Below are 27,401 nucleotides of genomic sequence, written 5' to 3'. Positions count from 1 at the left end.
TTCTCCAATCCTAGCTGTGTACGTTTACTTTCAAGTCTCCAGTGCGCCACGCCCATCAAAACCCAGCGTTTTGGAGAGAGCCTCAAGACCAGTGTGGAAAATAGCCTATTACTTATTAGTTATGATGTTTTTGAATATAAAAACCATTTGAACGTTATTAGTTGACCTCAGACAACAGTATACAAAGTAAAAAAGCCAGTTCATGAAACCTTTAATAATGCACATTTAATTTAATTTTCAGTTTTTTTATTATCTTAAATTAAAAACTGTGCAAAATAAGTGTATTCGCACACACAAATATTTGAAACCCTTCATTATTTTTTACATTTTGTTATGTTGTTGCTTTATGTTAAAGGGATAGTTCACCCAAAAAGGAAAATGCTGTCATTTACTCAGCCTCAAATTGTTCCAAACCTGTATGAGTTTCTTTCTCCTGTTGAACACAAAAGAAGACTTTTGGAAGAATGTTGGCAGTTGAGCTCAGACCTCTCAATAAAATAATAACAGGTGAGAATGCATATCAGAGCAAAGACCAGGCCACGAGTTCAAAGCAACTGCCTGTATAGCTCAGAGACAGGATTGTGTCAAGATACAGATCTGAGGAAGGCTACAAGAAACATTTTGCTGCACTGAAGGTTCACAAAAGTATTACTTCCACAATCCTTAATGGAAGAAGTTTAGAACAACCAGGACCCTTCATAGAGCTGGCATCCGTGGCCAAACTGAGCAATCAATGAAGTAGAACCTCGGTTACAATGGTGACTGAATTTTACTCTAGTTGAGCTCCATGATCATATATGGAGATGGAAGATACTTCCAGAAGGACTAACATCACTGCATCACCCACTTGGAATATGCAAAAAAGCACCTAATTGACTCTCTAAAACTGTGAGAAACAATATTCTCTGGTCTGATGAGCCTCAGCTCCAAGCATTGTGTATGGAGGGAGCCAGGCACCGCTCATCACCTTTACAAGGCCATCCCAAAGTGGTCAGACTGGGCAGAAGGTTCTCCTTCCAACAGGACAATGACCCTAAGCACACAATTAAAGACGAAATTACTCAGATCAATTTGTCCCAGGCATTTTCCCCCCAGAGCGGTTGCTATCTGTGTTTGCATCGCAGTTTAAGTACCGTGACGATTAGTCAAATTAGTCCGCCGACGTATGACTGTGCACGACTTCCCAATTCCCGCTGGCTTTCGTTGTCCGCATATAAGCTTAATAAAGCCTGAACCTCGTTGTAGGTCCATTGGTAGTATTTTTTAACCATTGTTGATTCGAATAGTAAATGACTCTTACTGTGGGTACATCAACAGACTTTTGAAAATGATGCTTTAATAAAATGCTGCATTGAGTCAGCCAATTAAAATGCTGCAAACTCAACCAATCACGTTCAGCGCCTGACATTTTCTAGCTGAACTTTAAATAAGTACTACCTCATGAGCAGGGACTTTCTGAGGGGGAAAATTTTACCCAGAACTTCATTTAGTCCCTGGTTCTTAGTCCCTTGAAACACACAGAGGACCACCCCAAAGTCCCTAGTTCCTGGGGGAAGTTCCTGTGGTTGATACGTGGCTTAAGACAATGCAAGAAGGGCTTATAGACTCTGTGAATGTCCTCGAGTGACTCAGCCAGAGCCCAAACTTGAACCCAATCAAACCTCTCTGGAGAAACCTGAAAATGGCTGCAAACCGATGATCCATAACCAACCTGAAAGAGCTTGAGAGGATCTGAAGAGAAGAATGGCAGAAAATCACCAAATGCAGGTGTGCAAAGCTTACCTAAAAAAGACTTGAGACTGTAAAGGTGCTTCAACTAAGTACTAAGTTAAGGTTACACATACTTATGCAGGTTTCACTTTTTTAATAAATTTGCAAAGTTGTCACACACCTGTTTTTTTATTTTATTTCTTATTATGGTGTACGGCATGCAGATATGAAAATAAAGTTTAAATTAGTTTAAAAGACAGCAACTTAAAACGTAAGAAAAAATTAAGGGGTACAAATAGTTTCACAAGGTACTGTGTATACACTGTGTTCCAAATTATGCAAGTGACATATCAGTAGGATTTCAGTAGCCTGACGTGGTCATACTCAATTCTTGTCAGAATATGAGTCTGATACTGCTCCATTGGGCTGTGATTATGGGGCGTGTTTCAACCGAACCAAGAAAGACATCAATTGGATAGACCTACAACCAATCAGAGCAACGAAGCGACGCAATGTCAAATGTCAACAGAGTTCAACTGCACTGTGATGCCAAGTCCGCTATGCAGTCCGCTGAATGCAGATACGAACAAGCTCTCCGTTTAGGATTTGAAAAAATATAATCCAAGCCCCTTTGATGACGTGATGATTACGTTACTGTTTATCATCTGTCCGTCATCGTCTAAAGCCCACCCTGAAGATTTCATTGGGATAATTACTCCTCTATGGAGCAAGGCCAAACCGAACTGCCCGACCTAAAACATTTGTGGCCGGGGCTAAGTTCGGCTGGCATCCAGGCTAGGATTTTGGTACAGAAAACATTCAAATTATAGTTTTTTTAAAGAAAGAGTTTGATTTATATCTCCATGTCTTTTTAGATAACTGATATCAATCTCAGACAGGTTTGTTAAATAGTTTGCCAGGTCTACTTTTGGAAACCCTACTTAAAGAGGTTGATACACATTATTGCAAAAATATATGCCTTTGCTTGATGATTCACAAGTTTTGTCCAGCACATGGGAATCGATTTGTGCCAAATCTACTGGACATTAATAATGAAAAACAGGACAGAAATGTTTATAAATGCAAAGTTCTGCACTTATTCATTATATCAATCCAGAAGAAAGAACGCCACAACAAACAACGGAACTTGAAAGAAGAGACAATGAGCACCAGCTGTTCATGCCCTCATTTATACCATCAGTAATATTTGCCAAACTTCTCACAACTGCCCAGATGCTGGAAGCTATAACTCTCTGAGACAAAATCCCTGGGCTAAAGTCACTTGGTGTAAGAGGTTACATAATACACAATAACAGACACATTGCCAATCGTCAATAACTTCAGATAGAGAAAGAGGTTAACAGAGTCAAGCGAGGAAGGGTCCAAATGACCATCTTGCATTCATTTTCACACAGGAAATGAGATTCATGTGTTTTGAGGCCAAGGTATTTGAACTTAACCACCATGAACCACAGAGGCAAAAATGTTCTACATTTTCCTGACAGTGGTGAAATTATTTTGTGGAACTTGAATACTCACCAGTTGAACCATACTCTGTTCTCCCACTTTCAGCGCATTTCTTTTCTACAGTCATTACAGTTTGATTTTATAAAGTAAAGGTTCTTTATTTGGCATCTTTGGTTCCATGAAGAACCTTTATTTTTCGATTATTAAAATGTTAGGGGGATAATTAACAATTAGGGGGGTAATGGTTATTTTAAGAATGGTTCAGATTATTTGGAGAATGTTTTTTGTATGGCATCACTGTTTTGGAACCTTTATTTTTGATAAAAACCTAAGACATAACCTTCTGCAGAACACAAAAGGAGCATGTGTATGTGTCTGGGTGGGTGGGTGGGTTTGGGGTGTGTTATGTGTGAGATTAGTTTTGCCCCTCCTCCCAACTGGGAAGGAGTGTGTGTAAGAGAGTGTGTGTGTGTGTGAGAGAGAGAGAGAGAGAGAGAGAGAGAGAGAGAGAGAGAGAGAGAGAGAGAGAGAGAGAGAGAGAGACACAGAGAGAGAGAGAGAGAGAGAGAGAGAGAGAGAGAGAGAGAGAGAGAGAGAGAGAGAGAGAGAGAGAGAGAGAGAGAGAGAGAGAGAGAGAGAGAGAGTGAGAGTGTTTGTTTTTCCCATCAGCCTCATCATATACACAACTCTCCCATTTATGTGAATTTCCCTATGGATACCTGGTATGTGTACTTTTACTCTCTTTACTCTTAGTCGAACATGCGCGTGTCTTTATTTGATTTGACTTTTATCTCACACAAGAACTAAGAAGTCGTAATTTCAAAAGAAAGAAAACTGCTTTAAGATTTCTGTGCTCCTGCGCTGTTGCATGGCTTTTCAGACAGAGTGATTTAGCATATGGTCAACGGATGAGATTATTTTTTTGCAATGTGGGTGTTTAATATTTTAGTGTATAGCAGAGAAATGTATATTTACTTTCTTCAAATAACTTCCAGGTGGAGATGATTGTACACAGAATGAAATGCTTAAAGCTGACAAACCGTATAAGACATAAGCGTTTAGTATAAGGAAGATGATTTTACATGATCAGTCATCGTATGAATTTGTATATGCAAAACTATAGGCAATAAGAACTTTGGCATACCTGTTAAGATCAGTTAAGATCAGTGTGAATTTCCATACTTGTTTATACTGACTTGTGCTGCCTGATCCAGTTGAAGGATTTGCTTAGTCATTATGTTTCAAAATGCTATATTAAAATGGGAAATATTAGATGAATTCAGTTATTTTCACCAAACTTATTGGTGTAATGATGATTATATTTTCATTGCCCCCTTATGAGACCACTGCAGTTTTTTCCCCAATGCAGAAAACATCTGCAAGTTGAACTTTCACATACATCTCCCACTTACAAGCTCAAAATTATTATTCTTTATTCAACTATTCTTCAGCTCATGTCATCCATTGGTTTATTCAACAATGAATCATCGGGATAGGGAGAGCATCCCATGTCCCATCCCATTCTATCATGCCGCCCGTTGCATAGACACATACATGTTCCCCGAGAGGGAATGAGACATTGCGTCATCGAGATGACAGTTTGGGGAACGCCCCCAGCATGACGTGCCTGAAGCGTGAATGAAAAAAATCCAATCCTGATTGGTGTTGTGTCATGACGTAGTGTGTGGCAGCATACCCGGAAAGTACAAAGGGACGCCGGCACATAGCGCAGTTAGCTTGCTGCGGTGAAGCGAGCGATACAGGTGGCGACGAGATTCCGCAGTGTCTTGTTCCCTCTCAGGGAACATGTGTTATAGTCATAACCCGAGACGTTCCCTTCTCGAGGGAACTAGCACTGTGTCGCAGCCCGGCGTCACAGATGGCGGACCACAGCATCGTCTTCCAGAAAACTCCATGGAGGACGTGTGGACGCAAATGTTTCATGAAACGAGGAGAAAAAAACGATCGGATACGAAAAGCTCTGGCTTCGTGACGACTAAGAAGCTGCCTCAGCATTCCCAAGACCCACTGATAAGTTCATTTGCAAGCCCACTGATCTACGCCACTGCGCTGCCTCAAAAGACGCGGGACAGAAATACGGGGCTCACGAGCCTGCCAGCTTCCCAAAATACTCATTTGGACAAACAACACCAAATAGACAAACAATTGAAACACAGAGCACTTCGCTGAAGAGCAGAAAGCGAACTGCGCTATGTGCCGGCGTCCCTTTGTACCTTCGGGGTATGCCGTCACACACTACGTCATGACGCAACACCAATCAGGATTGGACTTTTTTCATTCACGCTTCAGGCGCATCATGCTGGGTGCGTTCCCCAAACTGTAATCTCGATGACGCAGTGCAAGTTCCCTCGAGAAGGGAACTAATGACTGAGATCGCATAAAATAAGTCTGGACTTAAAATTGGTTTTAACTTACAGGCCTGATCACTTTTGTGCATATTTCTCCCCATATTTCTTTTTACCTAACACACAAGCAGCCGTTAGGTGTTAAAACATGTGCATGTGTTTGTTGATTGAACACGATAACAAGAAGCTGGTAAATGACACGAGCCATCAAGAGGAAGCACCTGTGAGAATGAGCACAAAATTAAATTCCAGATGTGCATTATGTGACTTTTTATATAAAGACTAAGGTTAGCAGAGTTAGATGGTTTCATTCTCATATGAATGAGTTAATTTGAGTTCATATTTTATTAATAATGTTACTTTAGTTTGTCCTAGCAGCTCTTTTCCATACAATGAAAGTGAATTGAGATTCTGGCTTTTGAACATTGATTAGATGTGTGAGAGTATAATAATAAAGTCTCGATAGTCTTGGCTGATACATAGAGACACTAAGGTCCTGTTCACACTGCAGGCAAAAGTGGCCCAAATCTGATTTTTTTGTGCTAAAGTGACCAGGTCAGACTTCTTCAGAGGTAGTGTGAACACTCAAATCTAGCCCAGATCTGATTTTTTCAAATCAGATTTAGACCACATAAATATGTGGTCCTGAATCAGAACCAGATCAGGTTTTCTTTCCAATGCGGCCGCAGTGTGAACAACCAAGGCGGATTTGATGTGACTTTTACATCAATCTATTTCGACATTTGTTACAATTATGCGCCGGTGAGATAGCCCTAGACACTGACACAGACACCGACAGTAATTTTAAAAACTTGACTAGATATGGAGAACAGCGATGGGGCAAGACAGTGGAGGGAGAGTGAGGTGTTAGACCTAATTAGTATATGGGAAGATACTTCAATTAAAGCTACGCTAGAAGGATCCTACTGTAACCACTCCGTTTTTGAAAAAATAAAATAAAAAAATAGCACACGAAATGGAAGAACAGAAAAATGTGGCTTTAATGCCAAAGGAAGGTGACAGAAGGCCAAAATAACAAATTTTGCTCTCTTTCTTTTTGTTAGTCTCCTCTTCAGCACATGCTCATTAATGTTATGTCTTCCATTACACAAACATTTTTAAACACAAGCGAAAATAACCTTCCGTGCTGCGTCTAATGTCATTAATATTGTACTTCTGCACATACGGGTTAGTTTGAAACCTCAAACAGTTCACACTGGAATCATATATAGGCCATATTTTAAAAGGTAATGTGAACAGCCAAACAAAAAACATCAGATGTGAGCAAAAAATCAGAATTGAGCATTAAGACTTGCGGTGTGAACGGGGCCTAATACTAGCGTAGATGCCATTCTTTTTATGATGTGACAAGTACATCAGGTGTTATGGGAAGTGTTCCCGGTTCTGGTAGTCCTAGTTAAAGTTCCCATTGCATGGATTTTTTTAAAATTATTTTATAATGTTTCCTGAGGTGTACTTATATTGTTAGTATGGTTTTTACATCAAAAAACGTTATAATTTAGAGATAAAAGGCATTTGTTTCTATACTAATATTAGCCCTCTGGCTTGAATGCTCTGTTCAAAGGGGTGTGTCTGCTGTGAGACTTCAGTGAAAATACCTACTGTTGTGATTGGCTGACATTTTTGCATTTGAAATGAGTATTAGATTATGTGGAGGGGGCGTGGTTTAGTGAGACGCAAGCACTGCCCGTCCAGAGAGAGACGGAGAGCTGGGGAAAGATTGCTGACAAAGTGTTATTGTACCGAGTAGTTGAGAGCGATGTGAGTGCGAGTTTATTTTATTGGTATCTGAGAACTCTGAATAAACACGAGTCCCAGTCACGCTGACCCTTATTCTACGTTTGTGTGAACTTGAATGATTAGCTACATATCAGAAATCACTGATCCCAGATCAGGCATTAATGAACACTGTTACTCACTGTTTGTGGCGGTGCTGTCGAATCCATATGGTAAACCCTGGGCTTACATCGCGACTGATAAACTGACTCCATTCTCTACTAATTCTCTGGGCGGGCAAAGCAGAGGAAGAGGAGGAAATATTTCCTAGTATGACGTCATAACAGGAGAATTCAAGATCAGCTCGTCTGGGCTCTCATTTTCTCAAAGGCAGAGAAAGATGGCCAGAATTTGCTTTACATCGATCAAAATTTAGGCTAGGGGAATTCATATTAATGTTGAAAACAATCTAACAATCGTTTAACTGATTTTAATAATAGATATGTTTTTAGTCTAGATTTAAACTAACAGAGTGTCTCCTTCCCGAACAATGCTAGGTAGACTAGGTAGAAACAGGTAGTTTGGCCAACTCCTTAACAAACTGCTCCAGCTGTCTCAGATTTGATGAGTGCCTTCTCCAGACTGTAAGTTTCAGCTCTTTCCATAGATGTTCGATAGGATTCAGAACAGGACTAATACAAGGCCACTTCAGAATAGTCCAATGTTTTGTTCTTATCCATTCTTATGTTATTTTAGCTGTGTGTTTTAGGACAGTATCCTGTTGGAGGACCCATGGCCTGCGACTGAGAGAGATTCTTCTGACACTGGTCAGTACGTTTCGCTCCAGAATGCCCTGATAGTCTTGATGAATCATTGTGCCCTGCAAAACATAACCGGGCCTCTTTCATGTGGTGTTCTTTTCTTTGAAAGTTTGAATTTATTCATCTGCCATCAGAGCTGATGTGACTTGCTAAAAAGCTTGAGTTTGCAAAGAACATTCTCCCAGAAGGATTGTGTCTTGACAATATGCATTTTAGCAAATTCCAATCTGGCTTCCATGGAGCCCACTATTGCTCAAAAAACAACGGATGGTGCGATCAGAAACTGACATACCTTCACCTTGGAGTTCAGCGTGTATCTTTTTAGCAGTTATTCTTGGTTCTTTTTATACCATTTGCTATCCTTCTGTTCAATCTGGGGTCGATTTTCCCCATGCCTATGGAGGTTGGCTACAGTTCCATGGACCTTAAACTTTTTAATAATATTTGCAACTGCTGTTACAGGAACATCAGGCTGCTTGGAGATGGTCTTGTAGCCTTTACCTATACCGTGCTGGCGTGCTTGTCTATTATTTTCTGTCTGAGCTCTTCAGACAACTCTCTCCTGCTTTATCTGGCCCTTGTGGAGCACAATGATACCAAACAGCACAGTGACTACTGTTTTAAATTTAAATAGGCTTATTACAAGATTGGAGAAGTGTGATACCAATTAGTTGTAAATACCACTATAATCCAATTATGTTTTATCTTTTCTAAGGAGTACCAAAAAATGTGTCCAGGCCATTTTAGAATATTTTGTAGAATAAGCAATAATTAATCTATTTTCACAGCTTCTTTGGTTTATTCTATTACATACAAATGCATGCAAGTATACATTGTTAGGGGTTAACAGTTTATGACACAAAGTAGTGAAAAATGAAGACCAAGAGTCAGGAGTATAATTCATTAAAGAAAAAAATACTGAAGAATAGTTTGCAGTTTCATTAGCAGAAGCCAGCTTCAAGTCTCACAAGGAGTTTGGAGGCCACGCTCTCTCTCTAACTGTCTATTCGTACCATACATAAAATTGCTCCAACTATTCTCAAGGTATATCCACATCATTACTGCAAGGTGGTTGCTTAGAGAAAATGAACAGTCATGGAAAATTTCCACATATTGTCAATTAATCAGGTTCACGTACCCATAGAGTACTTGTTGATGCTTTTACCCTGAAATTAGGCACATAGTGACCTTCAAGGTCTTAAGTAGGCGCCAGCTTGCCCAGAACAACAAGTCCACCCATCTCTGGGGAATGCCCGTTATCCATCTCAAAAACTGATCTGGAACATAATTTTGCGCACACACACAGATACACAGTCTCTCCAAGGTTGGAGTTGATCAAGCTCCAGTTCTAACCCAAAACATACTGATAACATGTGCTTTCTCTCAGTAAGAGGTACAGACAGTAGTACAGACTGTATTCATCTTGATTCTTCAGTGTTTCAGAAAAAGGAAATGTGAAATGAATAAAATATAATAAAAATGAAATACAAATCCATATTTCATCTCTGGAGGCCAGGCTAAATGAGCAAACACTCTTACTGCATTCCTGGCATGTTGGGGGTGTGTGATACCTCCAAAATCCAAAACACACAACAACATGTTGTTATCAAGTGTTTAGTGACACTTCATCTCTAGGCCAGACCCTCAGTCACTCCTCAGAGACCAAACACAAACTTTAGAAAACAAGAAGCAATCAGTGGTTCTCTTGGTTAAATAATATCATAACTGGAAATAATCATTAAAAATCATCATAATAATAAAGGAGGATAAATATTGATTAAGGTTATGATTATGAATTAGGATATATACAGGTATATTGAAGCAGCAGTGGGTTTCAGAATCCCCCCTTCAACATGATAAAACAGCTTTTAATTTCATCATTTCTTCAGGAGGAATGAAGCATTATTTAAATGAGCTGTAAGGGTGCCAACAAATTTGAGCACATCTGTATACTAAAACAGTATATGAATATACTAGTAACATAACGTTTTAGTCCAAGAAGACAAGGTAACCCTTGTGAAAAAAAAGTGCACTTTAGTGTACTTTTATAAAGTGTACTTATTACACAGATAATATACTTATACTAAATACACTTAATTGTGCAATTAAATGCAATGTTTTCGGTGTACTTAACACACATTATATGTAATTGATTTCAAATTTATCACATATTAAGTTGAAATAAAATACAATAAGTTGCAATTAAGAGTGATTTTTTGGAACAACTTAAGTGGTACTTAAATACAACTTTATATGTACTTTCATAACAACTTCTAGTGTATTAAAATTGTAATTAAAGTGCACTGCTCAATGTACTGACAAGCAATTAATGTGAACTAAAACATACTTTAATGTCAGCTAAATATACACTTAAGTGTGAATTAAATGCAATGTTTTCGGTGTACTTAACACACATTATATGTAATTGATTTCAAATTTATCACATATTAAGTTGAAATAAAATACAATAAGTTGCAATTAAGAGTGATTTTTTGGAACAACTTAAGTGGTACTTAAATACAACTTTATATGTACTTTCATAACAACTTCTAGTGTATTAAAATTGTAATTAAAGTGCACTGCTCAATGTACTGACAAGCAATTAATGTGAACTAAAACATACATTAATGTCAGCTAAATATACACTTAAGTGTGAATTAAATGCAATGTTTTCGGTGTACTTAACACACATTATATGTAATTGATTTCAAATTTATCACATATTAAGTTGAAATAAAATACAATAAGTTGCAATTAAGAGTGATTTTTTGGAACAACTTAAGTGGTACTTAAATACAACTTTATATGTACTTTCATAATCACTTCTAGTGTATTAAAATTGTAATTAAAGTGCACTGCTCAATGTACTGACAAGCAATTAATGTGAACTAAAACATACATTAATGTCAGCTAAATATACACTTAAGTGTGAATTAAATGCAATGTTTTCGGTGTACTTAACACACATTGTATGTAATTGATTTCAAATTTATCACATATTAAGTTGAAATAAAATACAATAAGTTGCAATTAAGAGTGATTTTTTGGAACAACTTAAGTGGTACTTAAATACAACTTTATATGTACTTTCATAATCGCTTCTAGTGTATTAAAATTGTAATTAAAGTGCACTGCTCAATGTACTGACATCCATTCAATTAATATGAACTAAAATATACCTTAACGTAATTTACATGTACACTCTAATATAATGAAATACATTCATAATTACATTTTTCAAATAATACAGCTGCAATTTCGTATAATAAACACATCCAAATTTAAATCCTCTACATTTATTGACAAAACGATCTGTAAAACAAATATACAAAAAAAACTTTTTTTTTGAAGCCCAAGAAAAACCCAAAAAACTATTTACACAAACACAAATTCATTTAGAAAGAGTCTGGAGGACAATGAGGATTATATGCAATTATATGTAATTATATGCATTATTATATATCTCCCTCATTCAAAGGTACCTAAATCTACCCATCACAGAAAAGTACCTCACACAACAGATGAATAAATACAAACAAATGGAAAGAAAAGAATCGTTTCATGTACAACACTAAGATTCAAAACTTTGGGTAACGTTTAATTAGTTAACTACTTAATTTAACATGAACCTAGAATGAATAATAATATAAACATTTATTTATCTTAGTTAATGTTAATTTTAACATTTACTAATTAGGGGTGTAACGGCACATGTATTCATACCGAACCGGTTCGGTAAAGGACTTCCGGTACAGTGCACGTGTGTACCGAGCGGTACGACTGCAATCTTTACCAGTTAACAGACGGCTTGTTTAATGAGTGGAACACACTTCAATACAAGTTTTCATAAGAACATATGTATTCTGTCAATTTTATCATTAAATTCAAGTGATGCCATTTTGATGCTCTTTAATGTGACATGACAGATCACTGTAAAGACACATCAGTTCAAGCAGCAACGCGGCACGAGTGAATGTGATCACCTTGTCATAGTCAAATAATAAATTAACATCAGAAGGTATGGATTAAGGATACATTACAACTTACTAAAATGTATCACATTGTGTAATCGTTCAGTGTTTCAACAGCAGAAAGACGTCGATAAAACACGAGAGAGATGAACTCTTTCACTAAATGTATGCATTATATTAGCCTATATATTCATCATATTCTACGTAACCTGAAAACCTGAAAAAATCTAACCTATAATTAGATTTATAAGTTAATGCAAAAACGGTCTTATGAGAAGTTTACACGTTTGCATACAATGCGAGTGCAAGTAAGGCCTCCCTATATAGTCTACACTATACAGCATTCTTTGTCATTTGATTAATCAGAAACAACAAGGCAATTATATATTACATTCTGAATCAAATTATAATCTTTGTGTGCCCTTTGTTAGAGTTAAGCTTGGTGAAACATCCTTCAGATATGTCGCAGCCTCAGATTGGAATTTGCTCCAGACTGAGTTGAAGCTAAAAGATCTGGTGACATTTAGTCATTTTAAAATTTTACTTCATCATTTTGAGAGTAAATTAATGATGTGTAATTGTTTTTGACTGGTTGTATGTTTTATGTTTTTTATGTGACTTTTTATGTATAACTGTACATGCAAACACAGCTGCCTATCTTGGCCAGGACAGGACATTTTAATCTCAGTGAGTTTTTCTCCTGGTTAAATAAAGGTAATAATAATAATAATAATAATAATTAGTAGAGATATTTTTTATATTACATTTTTAATTCTTTAAGAAACCTTTAGATTAGGACAATTACAATTTGTTCAGTAAACCAATAAAAAAAAAGAAGCATTTTTATATTTAGTGTTCCTCCCCGAACTGTCAGCTTTGTGTACTGTTACACCCCTATTATTAATGCAATCTTAAATGTTAATTATTTAATGCATTGTTAACTTGCATGAACAATGACTATAAATTTAATTAACTAGCTTTGAACTATAATTTATTAAGCAAGGTCAACAACTATTAATAAACACTGTAAAAAATTAAATAAAAGAAATAAATAAAAAGAAATCACTGTTAGATCATGTTGGTCAATACATTAAATAACGTTAACAAATTAGATCTTATTGTAAAGTGTTACTGAACTTATAAGCTCTTAAACCTTTACTAGCACCAAAATTAGGACCAAAAGGTTTATTCTAAAATCTTATTCCAGCATTAGTGAATGAAAAAAAAAAAAAAAAAAAAAAAACCTTAAGAACTCCAAAGGCACACAAAATTGTTTGTCACCAACTCTTTTCAAGTTGTTTGGAAAGTGCTGTTTATGTCAATGTCCCAGAAGCTCTCCATCAGTAGGAAACTGGCGCACCATCTCTCCACAGTAGATGTGAATGGACATATTCCAAAGAGGCAGGAAAGCAAAAAAATATATACCTTGAGGAAAGAAAAAGAAAACGCAAAGAAAAAACTTGTTTATAAAACAGATCTATCCATTATTATAATTGGCTCAATTAAATTAAAACGATAGATGTACAGTTTATATTCAATAGTTTATATTCAGCAGTATCTGTATGAAAAAAAGAAGAAAAAAAAGAAATAGCCATAAGAGGGATCATAAAAATGAGCATGTTGTCTCTTTTTAATCTAGTACTGCCCTGATGAAGCCGTTTATTCTGCATGGTGTGTGTAAGCTTTTGACCACAACTGCATCCCCTATGTGATGAATTACCTCAGTCGTCAGGGTAGAATGATTGGAGAGGTTCCTTCACGTATCCCACTGAGCACATCATCTTCACTGACACTGGACTTTAAAAATAGAGAACATTTTAATAATGGTTTTTATTCCTACTTTATAGGGAATTAAACATAACTTAAATATAGATAAATAACCCAAGACCAATGTAAATTGAGAAAAGTATTCTTGCATTTTTCCTCATCTTGCCTTGCAAGTTTCAGCTTACCTCGCCCATCTCCATGAAGGATGTTCCTGTATTTACCACGCCTGGCACAGCAATGCTGCGGCTCCTTTCCTTTGGGTGTGTGGCCTGTAAAATATATAATGATTAGGGGATCTGTAAATGCACAAGTGGGAATGTATTACTTACAAATGGACAAGATGCAAAGCATTTAAAAGCTAAAGACTTGATAGTTATGTTTTAGCTTGTGTGATCAGTGTCATGGCTGGGCATAAATTCATAATTAACATTAACTTGACCTCATCAAGATGGCTCTGTGATTCCACACAGCTTGCACTGGATCTCCAATAACACATCTGTATTGATCCTACAAAATAAAAAATAAAATAAGCACAAAATATTAAAAACACAAATAGTACTTTAACATCTTACTCTCCAAATGCAAAAAGAAAAGAACATATTAAAATCATTATTTCATTACTGGTTGTTGTTATACGTTAAGTTAATATATGGAATAAATGTATATAACGTTAATGTCTCCTGTCCATTTAAAAAGTAACTTAGGAGATCGATTAAAATATTGTATTTACAACAGGCAAATTCAATTGAACATGCCCACACCGGCGATCACATTCCGATTTAAGAAATTATTATAATGCAATCTTAGATACATGAATATGAATAATACAATCTTAGATACATAGGAAACATGATTAATGTTAATTCACCTCCCGAGTCCATATTGCGTCTATCCTATCTGCGATTAAACTAAATAACTACTACACTGTAATAGAGAGCTACCATGTTACGGTGAAAATGTAAAATCAAGAGAGCTTATATCAAGATATACTTACTTGACTCGTTATTTGTAGCATATAATGTCTCATCTGTAATGATCCAAACGGTTCACTCCTCTGTTGTCTTCAGCTTCATTTTCCTCACGCATCGAGATGACGCAATCATGGCTGACCGCGCATTTTTCAAAATCATGACGTAGTATTTTTGGCGCATGCGCATTGAAATATTAAGTATAAATATGAAATAAGATATTTCGTGCATTAAATGTTGATTATAAATCACTTATTAATTATCCATTTCTGTTCAGGTTGTTCTAACACACTGTGTAGTTGGACTGTATTTCAGAGAACTTGACTCATTCACCTAACTAAAAGTCAATCATGTTTAGAGTCTGATTAAAATTAAATGTAGCCTATTTTAACTGAATTTTAATGCAAATTAATTTGGTTTAGATTTGTTCAAATTTTTCTTGGAATTAATGCAATTAAATGTGTGTTTAATCGCCATACAACAACATAATATTGAAAGTAGGTTATTCTACACAGATGTAAAGTAGTACATTAGGCAACTCCTCTCATAAAGATTGACAATGTCAAATTATGTAGAAAACCAACACTTGTAGTTGAGTTCATGTGAGCTAGTTATAACATTTCAACAGTATGTTGTACTGGAGTGTAAGCGAGTGAAATTTTGAAGAAAAATACATTAACCAATGTAAATTTGGACAACTAATTTTTAAAAAAAAATCATTTATTTTCCATGTGCTTTGTCATTAGTAAAATAAGTGCACTTTATGAAACAAACTCATAATTAAAATGGTTTAAGTAAATTTAGGTGTAGACATTATTACAAGGTGCATTTTTAAAAAGCGCACTTAAGTGTGTTTATAAATATTGTCATACAAGTGTACTTTCTTTAAGTGAAAATTAATTATATATTATTACAAAGCGCACTTATTAAAAGTGCACTTAAGTGTGTTTATAAATATTGTCATGAAAGTGTACTTTTTTTAAAGTACAAATTAATTATAAATTATTACAAAGCGCACTTATTAAAAGTGCACTAAAGTGTGTTTATAAATATTGTCATAAAAGTGTACTTTTTTTAAAGTACAAATTAATTATAAATTATTACAAAGAGCACTTATTATAAGTGTACTAAAGTGTGTTTATAAATATTGTCATGAAAGTGTACTTTGTTAAAGTACAAATTAATTAGATATTATTATAAAGTGCACTAATTAAAAGTGTACTAAAGTGTGTTTATAAATATCGTCATGAAAGTGTACTTTTTTAAAGTACAAATTAATTAGATATTATTATAAAGTGCACTTATTAAAAGTGCACTAAAGTGTGTTTATAAATATTGTCATGAAAGTGTACTTTTTTAAAGTACAAATTAATTAGATATTATTATAAAGTGCACTTATTAAAAGTGCACTAAAGTGTGTTTATAAATATCGTCATGAAAGTGTACTTTTTTAAAGTACAAATGAATTAGATATTATTACAAAGTACACTTATTATAAGTGTACTAAAGTGTGTTTATAAATATTGTCATGAAAGTGTACTTTTTAAAAATACAAATTAATTAGATATTATTACAAAGTGAATTTTAAAAAAGTGTACTTAAGTGTGTTTAGAAATATTGTCATTAAAGTGTATTCTCTTTAAGTACACTTAAGTGGCACTTAATTTTAATTATATCATATTATCTACAAGTGCAGTTTTTAAAAAATATACTTTAAATATATTAAGTGCACAAAAAATACACTTTCAATACAATTAAGCACACTTCTTTTTCACAAGGGAAGCCAGGATCTAAACAGCTAGTCCTTTAATAAAAAATAAATAAAATAAAAAAACAGTCCTCAAAAAGAGAATGAACATAACAGTGTGCACAAAAATCCACCAGACAATGAGCAAACTGAACTGAGGGCAATTTACACAGAGCTATACAGCATTCTATGACAATGATGTGCTAAAAACAAAATAGTTTTTCATTTGCTGTTTTCGCTTACAGGCGATAACGTAGTAGAAAAACATCTTTACACAGATTAGCAAAAAGGACTAAAATGCTGTATTATAAAGGTTAGGCAAGTTGATGTCACTTTGCAGAAAAACACTTATACGTGCCAATAGACTGAACATGTAATGCGCATAATTTCACAAATTCACATTTTTGTTGTTTACATGGAGAAGATAATGGTATTGTTCAAAAACGTGCATTTTAAAAAAACGTTTTCAAAAGATTGTTTTCCAACCCCCCAAACTCTGTTGAAGTGTAAATGAATGACCAAAACACATAAAAAGTTTTAAGATTCATGTAAAGGGCCCCTAAATAAGGAACAGGTATAAGAAATCAAACAACCAATGAATAACCATGACATCCAAGGACAAGCAGGAACTTAGAAACAAAGGAAACAATGAGAATCAAACTAAACAACATGACCCCATGACTTTGTTTAAACATTTATGGCACTTTCTTAAGCCAAGTGGCGTGTTATTTGTATGCATTTTGAGCTATCCGCGTGTGTGTCTACGCCGTGTGATTCCGCGTGAATATCTACGCCGAAACGAACCATTGTGTGTGTGTGGGTGTCCACAATGTAAATGGATTTATAAACATGCTGCATTAGATTTTTTTGAAAATGTTTCTTGTGATGAGTAGGTTTAGGGGCAGTGTGTGTGTGCGTGTGTGTGTGTGTGATGGGTAGGGGCAGTGTAGGGGATAAAACGGCGTTGATAAACACACTAAAAAGCAATTATGCGTCTTGATAGCATGCCAAAATGGCATACGAATGGCGTATCATACGCCATTTCATGAGAGCAATCTGAACTAAAAGTACTTGAAAATGAAACAGAACCAATAATAGAACAGTGACAGTATGGAGCCTAATACACTTTTATTGTTTGGGAATAAAATAGCGTGAATATTCCGCCTACATCTTTTACGTTCTACAGAAAGAACGTTGTTCAGTTGAAAAGAAAATATTTGGATGTACTCTTCCTTTATTACAATCATTTAACTTGAAACTTTGCTTCTTCTAGGTATTTATATCACCGAAGATGGAAACCATCTATTTGTTTTTGTTAAAAGTATGCTAGCATCATCTCAACAACACAACATAGAAAAACGCACATAGGTGACACCACTATTTTCTCATCTCAAACCGCAGTGAACAATGGGGAAAGGATATTACATCAGCAAGCAGATGGCCACGGCAGCCATGGTACTGGCCGCAATAGCCCTGATGACCATCATTGCATTATCAGTCGTTTATAATCGAGAAAAGTCCAGAAATGCAACTCAATTCACTAATGCAACTACATCACCAGTACCTCCCACCCCGAAGACTTCCAACGAACCCTGGGACAAATACAGACTGCCCGAAACTCTGGCTCCGCAGTACTACAATGTGACTCTTTGGCCTCGTTTGGTGATGAACGCCAATGGGATGTATATTTTCACTGGGAACTCGGGAGTGATGTTTACTTGTGTGAAGAAGACAGACCTGATACTAATTCACTCCAACAAACTGAACTTGACTCTGTTCAAGGGGAACCATGCAAAACTCATGGGTCTGAGCAGCGTAACGGCTCCAGCCATAAAGACCACATGGTTTCAGACGGAAACGCAATACTTGGTGATTCAACTGGAGGAAACACTGAAGCCTGGCAGTTCCTACTGGCTCTACACAGAGTTCAGAGGAGAGCTCGCTGATGATCTGGAAGGTCTCTACAGGAGTGAATACATGGAAGATGGTGAAAAAAAGTGAGACGTTGTACATCTTTGTGCGAACACATTTTCACCAAAAAGTATACAGACACTAATCCAGCTAAAAATGTCAGAATGTTATTGCATTACACACAGTCTTTCAAACCAAGTGGCACCTGTAAAACATATGATTCAGCAGATTTCTCAGAACTATAATTTTACATTTCTAAAACATTTTTGCAATTACTTCCTCTAGCAGACTAGCCACATGTGTACTTCCCTTTATGCTAAGCATTCATAACATTTCATAATACTTTATATGTGGGTTTATTTTAAACATTACACATCACTGTTGAAAAGTTTGGATCAGTATTTTTTTTTTTTTAAATGCTTTAAGTAAATTGACCAAAAGTGACAGCAAAGACATTTATAATGTTACAAAAGATTTATATTTCAAATAAATGCTGTTCTTTTTTTAACTTACTCTTCATTAAATTATCCTGAGCAAAGTGCATCACGGTTTCCACTAAAATATTAAGCAACCCCAGTGTTTAACAAATCAGCAAATCATCATATCAGAATGATTTCTGAACGATCATGTGACACTGAAGACTGAAGTAATGATGCGGAAAATTCAGCTTTGATCACAGGAATAGATTACATTTTAAAATACTATATTAAAATAAATAAGAAAACTAATATAATATAAAATAAATAGAAAACTGTTATTTTAAAATGTAATAATATCATTTAAACAAATAAGTGCAGCCTTTTAAAAATCTATTGTTTTCCATTTTTTTTAAATCGAAAATCAAATGGTGTGTTTTACATGAAGTGTAATTTTTTTGTGCTATATTTTAAAATAAATGCCACTTGATAGATTGGTTTGATAGTTTTGTATGAAAGCCCGTTTCCGCCACAAAATAAAAAAATAAAGAGTAATTGCAACTTTTTATCACAGAATATCTCTCACAACTGTGTGATATAGTCACATTTCTGACTGAGAGAAAAAGTCAGTATTGTGACTTTATATCACGTAATTGCGAGTTTATATCTCAGAATTCTGATTTTACAACTCGCAGTTGTGAGAAAAGTTGCAATTACTCTTTATTTTTTAATTTAGTGTCAGAAACGGGCTTCCATAGTTTTGTATGTAATGCAAATTAAAACATTTTTACCTGTGACTTAAATTACTGAAAGCATTTTCTTTTATGTTGTTAATTATAGGCATTATAGATCAATTAAATATATCATCTTACTGACAAACAAAAAGTAATCAAATCTATTGATAGGAAAAGCACTACTCGAACCATTGCCATTTGTTCAAATTCAGTTGACTTTATAGTGTTGTGATCAAACACTTCTCTCATGTTTTCCAGAATTATTGCCATCACTCAGATGCAAGCCACTTACGCTAGAAAAGCTTTCCCATGTTTCGATGAACCTGGCATGAAAGCTGTGTTTCATATCACTCTTATCCATGACCTGGGAACAACAGCACTGTCAAACAGCCAGGAAATTAGTAAGACAATCAATCCATTGCAAACAACACCTTAACTCATTTTATTTGTGCTCACTAAAACACAGAGGACCCAATTTTAATGATCCAAGCTCATAGTCTGAAGCACATGTTGTAAATGAATCCACTTTTGCTAGATTAACAAAAGCATGGTACCTTGTCTCTTAATGAGTCATCATGGGTGTGTTTTTGGACATAATTTAACAAAAATAAAACAACCAGAATCTCATCTCCCATTCCCTTTCAAAGCCAGTAGTGCTTGTACCTTGGCGGATTCACTATTTACATGGTGGAATTGCGACTGGAAAGACTGAATGGTTCTCCAGAGAGGAATCCTTTTAATATTTTGAAATGTTTGTGTGCTGCTGCGTGTCCCTGTGTGTGTAATAAGCAGAGTATACGCATGTTGTGCACCCACCTATAGGCGCATATTACTAACACACCCTTTAAATAACACAAAAATACTGTTTTTTTTTTACTACTGTCGTTTTTCAGTTGCCTCAAACACACCAAGACCAGGTGCGCACAAATGGGTTTGAGTGCATTTGCTATTTAAACAACGTGGCACTGGACGTGAAAATGATAACTGCGTCTGGCTGAAACTAGTAAAAAACACTTGCATCACGCCTGGCGTTGCATTGGACCAGGTGTGTGATAGGAACCTGAATGTTTTTATCTGGTTTATTTTGAGGACAGTTCAATTATTCTGTCACCTGCCAATTCTACTTTAAAGGGGTTGAAAAATTAATTCAACCCTACAACTAACGCGTGTTCAAGCAACAGCGTCAAAGCGCGTGTGTCTGTATAACAAGTGTTCAATTATTATTTTTTGTGCAAACAAAGCACTTGCGTCATGAGGGTGAGTAATTAATGACAGATTTTTGGGATAGCTAAGTGTTTAAAAAGAAATCACCATGAATCATGAAAGAAAGACAGTCATAGGTTTAGAAAAACATAAGGGAAATTACTAATTCCACAAAAACCACAACACAACATGCAAACTTTGCACTTTTTGAGTCATTGTAGTCTGCTGTGCATGTCATTCGGCAGCATCTGTCCTGCTGATGTTGGCATTCATTTTACCTCCATTTGTTTTCCTTTCAATTATTCCCTCAACTGCCATCAGCTTCAAACCTAATCTTGACTATCTGAACATGAGCAAAACCAGTCAAACTTTTGCTTCAAATCATGTTTTGCTTGCAGGGCCAATTTCACATCAAAACAACGTTTCTGTATCCAATTAGTTAAACCCTGTCAGGATTTCCTAATATAACCCTGTTAAAAATGTTTTTCAAATGCAAAATGGATTGGTGCAGTCACGTATCTTAAAAGATATGGAAATAAAACGAACAATTATATATTTTAAAACCACTTTAACATCTATGCATTCAATGATTTCGCCTAACACAATAAATACAATGTCTTTTAATTATCTTGAATGTTTTTTTTTGTTTGTGTGGTAATTTTGTTATATGTAATTGAAATGTATATGGTTAATAATTGGTATTTGATTAACTAATTGGCATAATTAAAGGTATTTGTATAGCTAAACTGTACAGCTTGGCCATAGTTATGCTAAAGTCACAGGTTTGATTCACAGGGAATGAATGAACTGATAAAATATATACCTTAAAAGATAGTTTTGAAAATGAAAATGAAAATTCTGTCTTTTTTTACTTGCCCTCATGTTGTATCAAACCTGTATGTATTTCTTTCTTTTGCGTAACACACACACACACACAAATAGATATTTTGAAGAATGTTCCTAACCAAACTGTATTGTATCCCATTATATTTTTGTCCATATAACTTAAGTCAATGGGAATCGAAACTGGTACCAACATTCTTTTAAGGTCCCGTTCTTCGCGTGTTTTTGAAGCTTTGATTATGTTTACAGTGTGCAATATAACATGAGTTCATGTTTCGCGTGTAAAAAACACAGTATTTTTCACACAATTTACTTATCTGTACAGCGCTGTTTCCTCTGTCCTAAAAACGGATTTCCTTGTTCTATGAAGTCCCTCCTTCAGAAACACGTAACGAGCTCTGATTGGGCCGGCGCTTCCCGTGTTGTGATTGGACAGCATCTTAGCGCACTTTGCCCGGAAAGGTCCCGCCTCTTACCATAACGGGGAGATGCAAGCGCTGAATGCACGCTCTTCTCCACGTGGGAGAGTACCAAGGCCACGCCCCCTTTTTTGCGTGTTCTTGTGGGCGGAGGGTTAGTCAACAAACGGTTCTAGTGACGTCATTACATCCCTGCACTTCCTGCTGTAGTCCAAACCGGCCGTTTGTAAAAATAATTTTACAGGTATTATTTATGCTCTAACAGCAACATTACACACCAACTAAAGTTTGAAAGATGGAATCGCGAAGAACGGGACCTTTAAAATATCTTCTTTTATGTTTCACAAAACAAAGAATGTCAAACAGGTTTGGAACGATATGATGATGAAGAAAGAATACATTTTATTGGTTGGACTTTAAAAGCAAAGTAAGTTGTTTTGAACAAAAGCGTCCGCCAAATTCATAAAGTATATACATGGTAAATAATACATTTTTCTCAAAATACTAGCCCTACATTTTTCATAAATAAACAGCTCTGACTGTGGTTTCTTATTTTTTCATCCTAGAGACAGAAAATGTCAACATTGATGGAGTGGATGTTACCAGGACGATTTTTGAACCTACAAAGAGGATGTCAACATATCTTGTCGCATTTATTATCAGTGATTTTAATTACATCACTTCTGGAGACAGCAAGGGTGTTTTGGTAGTGACAATTTATGAATCTACTCTGGGAAAGGGCATTTTTTATATAGACATAAAGTAAAATTATTTGTTTGGTTGGAATGTCACAGGTAAGAATATGGGCACGGAAAAAAGCCATTGATGATGGGCAAGGAGATTATGCGCTCAGTATCACTCAGCCAATACTGGAGTTCTTTGAGAAATATTACAACACTAGCTATCCGCTGTCTAAGTCAGGTATGACCAAATTTATTTAAAAAAACATTTAACCTCAAATGTACAGCAGAATGCAAATTTATCCTGTTCTTTTCTTAGATCAGATTGCGCTGCCTGACTTCAATTCGGGAGCCATGGAAAATTGGGGTCTTGTCACTTACAGAGAGACTGCCCTTCTATACGACCTGCAGACGTCTGCCAACGGCAACAAGCAGAGGATTGTGACTGTGGTTTCTCACGAGCTGGCTCACATGGTACGTTTAGGCCCAGCAATGGGAATTCTGAGTACTTTTGGCTTCACATAGTTTGCCATGTGATTTATGTCTTCCAGTGGTTTGGAAACCTTGTGACGCTGAAATGGTGGAATGATCTCTGGCTGAACGAGGGGTTCGCTTCATACGTGGAGTATCTGGGTGCTGATCATGCTGAGCCGACCTGGAACATTGTAAGAACATCATTCAAAGGATTTGTGAAATAGTTCCTTTCTTTGAGATACTTTTAAGACAACAAGTTAATCTTATCCTCATACTATTACATAATCATCAAGGCACTTACATAATGCAGACAAATGTGTCTGCATTTGAAGGTGAAGTGTGTACATAATGTCTCACTATCCCAATTTAAAGGAATAAATGAACAGACTATAAGGAATTTATAGGCTGATTGCCTCTGGAGCAAAGACAGTGGCTTTGTGGTGCTTTCAAAATATTGGTGTCTGTTTGTTTAAGCAAAGGGGTCAAGGTTTAGCTGGTTAGCATGGTTCAGTTAGCCCCTGCTGGTGGATGCAGTAACTACAACATCCCTCCCCGAATAGCATCTTTCTCCTTTTACAATCATTCAAATGTAGACATATATTCTGACAAGATAGAATTTTCTTTGCAGGCAAGATATAAAAAAAGCGTTTATTCATTTCTTTTGTTTCAGAGGGCTAAGAAATCTTTGTAAACCTGAAAACAGCTTTTTTAATGTACTTATTTATTTGGCCAGCCTTGGATGGATGGATGGATGGATGGATGGATGGATGGATGGATGGATGGAAAGATGAATGAAAAGATGGATGAAAAGATGGATTATAAATGGATGAAAAGATGGATTATAAATGGATGGAAGATCTGATGGATGGATGGATGGATGGATGGATGGATGGATGGATGGATGGAGGGATGGATGGACGGATGGATGGATGGATGGATAAATGGATGAATTATGGATGGATTATAGACATGTGATAGAGGGATGGAAGGATGGATGGATGGATAGATGGATGAATGGATGGATGAATAGATGGATGGATGGATGGATGGATGGACCCACCCATTCATCCATAGTCCAAATCGCTTGTCCTATCGCAGGGATGCTAGTCTAAAATAAAGACAAATATTTTTAAAATTCTTATTGGTAAGAAAGAAAATAAATTCTTATTCCTCTTGAGTTCTTGGTAAACCTGGAAATCTTGATTATTTTTGCAGTTTCATATATAGCCATTAGTACTGTAGAAATGACACACTTCACCTTTCAAAGAGCATGATGGAGAGTTGCATGTTGCATTGCAGCTAAATATTTAGAAGAGCTTGTAACACTTAATTGAAGATCAACTCTGTCCCTCCCCAGAAAGACCAGATCATTCTGTACGACCTGCAACGAGCGTTTGCTGTGGATAGCTTGACTTCTTCTCACCCACTCAGCCGAAAGGAGGAAGAGGTCAACACGCCCTCAGAAATTAGTGAAATGTTCAACACAATATCCTACAGCAAGGTACAAAAATCTTCTGCAATATCATACAACTTAGAAACGCCTAGAAACCAGTAGATCACCCTAGCAACTGGAGAGAAAAATGCTGAAATTCAGAATACCAACCACCCACAACCACCTAGCAACCAGACAGCGACACAAAGAACATCTTAGCAACCCCATAACAATGCCCTGACAACCATAATGAAAATGCCAGTAACAGGATAGCAATGCACATTAAACAAAACAACCATTCAGATTATCCCAGCACCAGACAGCTCTAGCAACCACAAAGTGGTAAGTACCACATCTTTACAAGCATATAGCAACACCCTAGCAACCATCCACCCTTGTGATCCGCAAGAACTAGAAACTGGATAGCAAATATGATAAAGACCTCTCAGAACACCATAGAAACAGGATAGCATTGTGCTAACAATAACTCAGAACACCTTAATAATCACCTAGCAATACCCTGGAAATAACCCACAACACCCTAGCAACCTAGCAACTGGATATCATTGAATTAACAACCATTCAAAACCACCCATCCACAAACCCAGAAACTGTATAGCAAACAGAATAAAGACCACTCAAAACACCCTAGAAACAGGATATCATTGTTCTAATAATTATTCAGAACACCTTAACGACAACCAAGCAACACCCTAGAAACCACCCGCAACATTGTGGCAGTTTTACAACCAGTACTGATTGCAACTTTAAAAGCATTATCATGAGATCTAGAAATTTTGTGACCCTTAGTAAACACCAAGAACTGAAAAACACTAAGAACACTCAGATTACCATAGAAACCACCCACAACATCATAGCAACCATCAGAAACACCCTAGCAACAGGATATCAATGGATTAACAACCATTCATGACCATACACCCACAAACATAGAAACTGTATAGCAAACAGAACAATGACCACTCAGAAGAACACCCTAGAAACAGGATATCGATGTTCTAATAATAATTCAGAACACTTTAATGACAACCTAGCAACACCCTGGATATCACCTGCAACATTATGTCAGTTTTACATCCAGTATTGATTACAACTTTTAAAACAGCATTATCATGAGATCTAGAAATTTACAGACATCCTAGCAACCACCAAGAGCTGAAAAACACTAAGAAAACTCAGAATACCATAGCAACCACTCACAACACCCTAGCAACCATAAGAAACACCATAGCAACTGGATATCATTGAATTAACAACCATTCAGATCCATCCATCCACAAACCCAGAAACTGGACAGCAAACAACTCAGAACACCCTAGAAACAGGATATCGATGAGCTAATAATTATTCAGAACACCTTAACAACAACCTAGCAACAGCCTGGCAACCACCTATCACATAAGTATTGATTACAACACTAAAACACCGTTTGGATCTTATACTGGATGATCCATGTTGGGTTTCAGCTTCAGCATAGATAGTGTAGAATTTCGAAAGACCACCAAAACCACTATCCCTTGAGGAGCTGCAAATCCAGTCATAAAGCAGTCAGGGTAGTTTTAGTCCTGTCCATGATAAAAGCAATACATATGTTTGTCATTACAGGGAGCTGCGGTGCTTAAAATGCTTTCAAAATTCCTGACAGAGCCTGTGTTTGCCAAGGGACTCAGTGTAAGTCTTACTGTAGTCTGTAAGTTTTTGAACAAGTTGAAGAGTTCATGTAACTTTTACTCCAAACTTTACGACCAGAGAAAAGACTGCGTGTTGTTCCTCTCCCACAGAACTATCTGAACCAGTTTGCTTTTGGAAGCTCAGTCTATTCAGATCTCTGGGATCATCTTCAAAAGGTGGGATGTTTTACTGTTTGAGATTTATATGTGGTGTAAAAAACATACTTAGACATGCTGTAATTCAACGTTTTGCTCATTTTCACATCTCAACCAGGCAGTAGATCAAACTCCAGGGGTAAAACTGCCATATAGTGTTCACGAGATCATGAACCGCTGGATACTACAGATGGGTTTTCCAGTAGTCACCATTGACACTCGAACAGGGAACGTCAGCCAAAAGCACTTTCTCCTGGAAAAAGATGCAGTGGTGGATAGGAAATCTGAATTCAAGTATGTTGTCAAGCATCTTTATTGCAATATAATATTTGTAGATCACTTGAATAAGTCTAACTGCTGTGTTAAACCTCAGTTATGAATGGTTTGTGCCCATCAATTGGATGAAAAGAGGCCAGGTACAGAATCAGCTGTGGCTTCTACAGAAATCAGGTAAATTAAATCTTCTAAAAAACATTTTATACATACCATCAACCTCAAGATCTTGCAACAGGTCTTTAGACACTCTCAATACAATTGCAGGTCACTAGGTCCTTGTTATGGGACTCTGTACTCCACCGCAAGGGTCAATCTGTAGTAGGCAAAGAGTTATTCTACAGGGGGCTGGACATGCATGAAATCTTGGATATTTTGGAAATTAGATATGTTTTTGGAAGACAAGGGAGTGAAGCTTACAAAACTATTTTGGCTCGAAAGACAGCCAAAGTGCATGCATCAGTTTAGTAGTGTTTTTTAAAAAACTTTTTCTAAGCATTCCCAGTGAAATGCCAGGAAGATTTGGGTGGTTGCCAGGGTGTTGCTATGTTACTCGATGTTGCTCTTGCCAGAATGTTCTGGGTTGTCAGACTTTCACCTGATTGCTTATAAAAG

The 27,401-nt window shown here is 36.3% G+C and overlaps 1 protein-coding gene and 1 long non-coding RNA gene across 3 annotated transcripts in view; one reads left to right on the top strand and one right to left on the bottom strand.

Annotated features, from left to right (window-relative positions):
• Window positions 1-3,815: 3,815 nt before the first annotated feature.
• The window catches only part of anpepa (alanyl (membrane) aminopeptidase a), a 33,274-nt gene continuing 9,688 nt past the window's right edge, over window positions 3,816-27,401 (top strand). Inside the window, exons 1-13 of one of the 2 annotated variants that reach the window (XM_067451962.1) lie at window positions 3,831-3,899; window positions 8,037-8,107; window positions 17,828-18,551; window positions 19,874-20,016; window positions 22,647-22,786; window positions 22,875-23,001; window positions 23,080-23,234; window positions 23,312-23,425; window positions 24,592-24,735; window positions 26,293-26,358; window positions 26,469-26,534; window positions 26,632-26,807; window positions 26,887-26,963. In XM_067451962.1, coding sequence (XP_067308063.1) covers window positions 17,962-18,551; window positions 19,874-20,016; window positions 22,647-22,786; window positions 22,875-23,001; window positions 23,080-23,234; window positions 23,312-23,425; window positions 24,592-24,735; window positions 26,293-26,358; window positions 26,469-26,534; window positions 26,632-26,807; window positions 26,887-26,963 — 1,798 coding nt within the window. In that variant the 5' untranslated portion in view covers window positions 3,831-3,899; window positions 8,037-8,107; window positions 17,828-17,961. Of the gene's footprint in view, window positions 3,900-8,036; window positions 8,108-17,827; window positions 18,552-19,873; window positions 20,017-22,646; window positions 22,787-22,874; window positions 23,002-23,079; window positions 23,235-23,311; window positions 23,426-24,591; window positions 24,736-26,292; window positions 26,359-26,468; window positions 26,535-26,631; window positions 26,808-26,886; window positions 26,964-27,401 lie in introns of both variants that reach the window. The other variant, XM_067451960.1, reaches the window with a different exon arrangement.
• On the bottom strand, window positions 11,313-14,933 carry LOC137085707 (uncharacterized). The gene is made up of 4 exons (XR_010907271.1): window positions 14,834-14,933; window positions 14,025-14,346; window positions 13,793-13,869; window positions 11,313-13,497 (listed from the first exon to the last, which is right to left on the bottom strand). It is a non-coding gene; the product is annotated as an uncharacterized lncRNA (long non-coding RNA).

Source organism: Pseudorasbora parva, chromosome 1 (assembly GCF_024679245.1).
Source record: "Pseudorasbora parva isolate DD20220531a chromosome 1, ASM2467924v1, whole genome shotgun sequence".
NCBI lineage: Eukaryota > Metazoa > Chordata > Actinopteri > Cypriniformes > Gobionidae > Pseudorasbora > Pseudorasbora parva.
The sequence above is the reverse complement of the archived record's forward strand: the minus strand, read 5'-3'. Positions and strand labels throughout refer to the sequence as shown.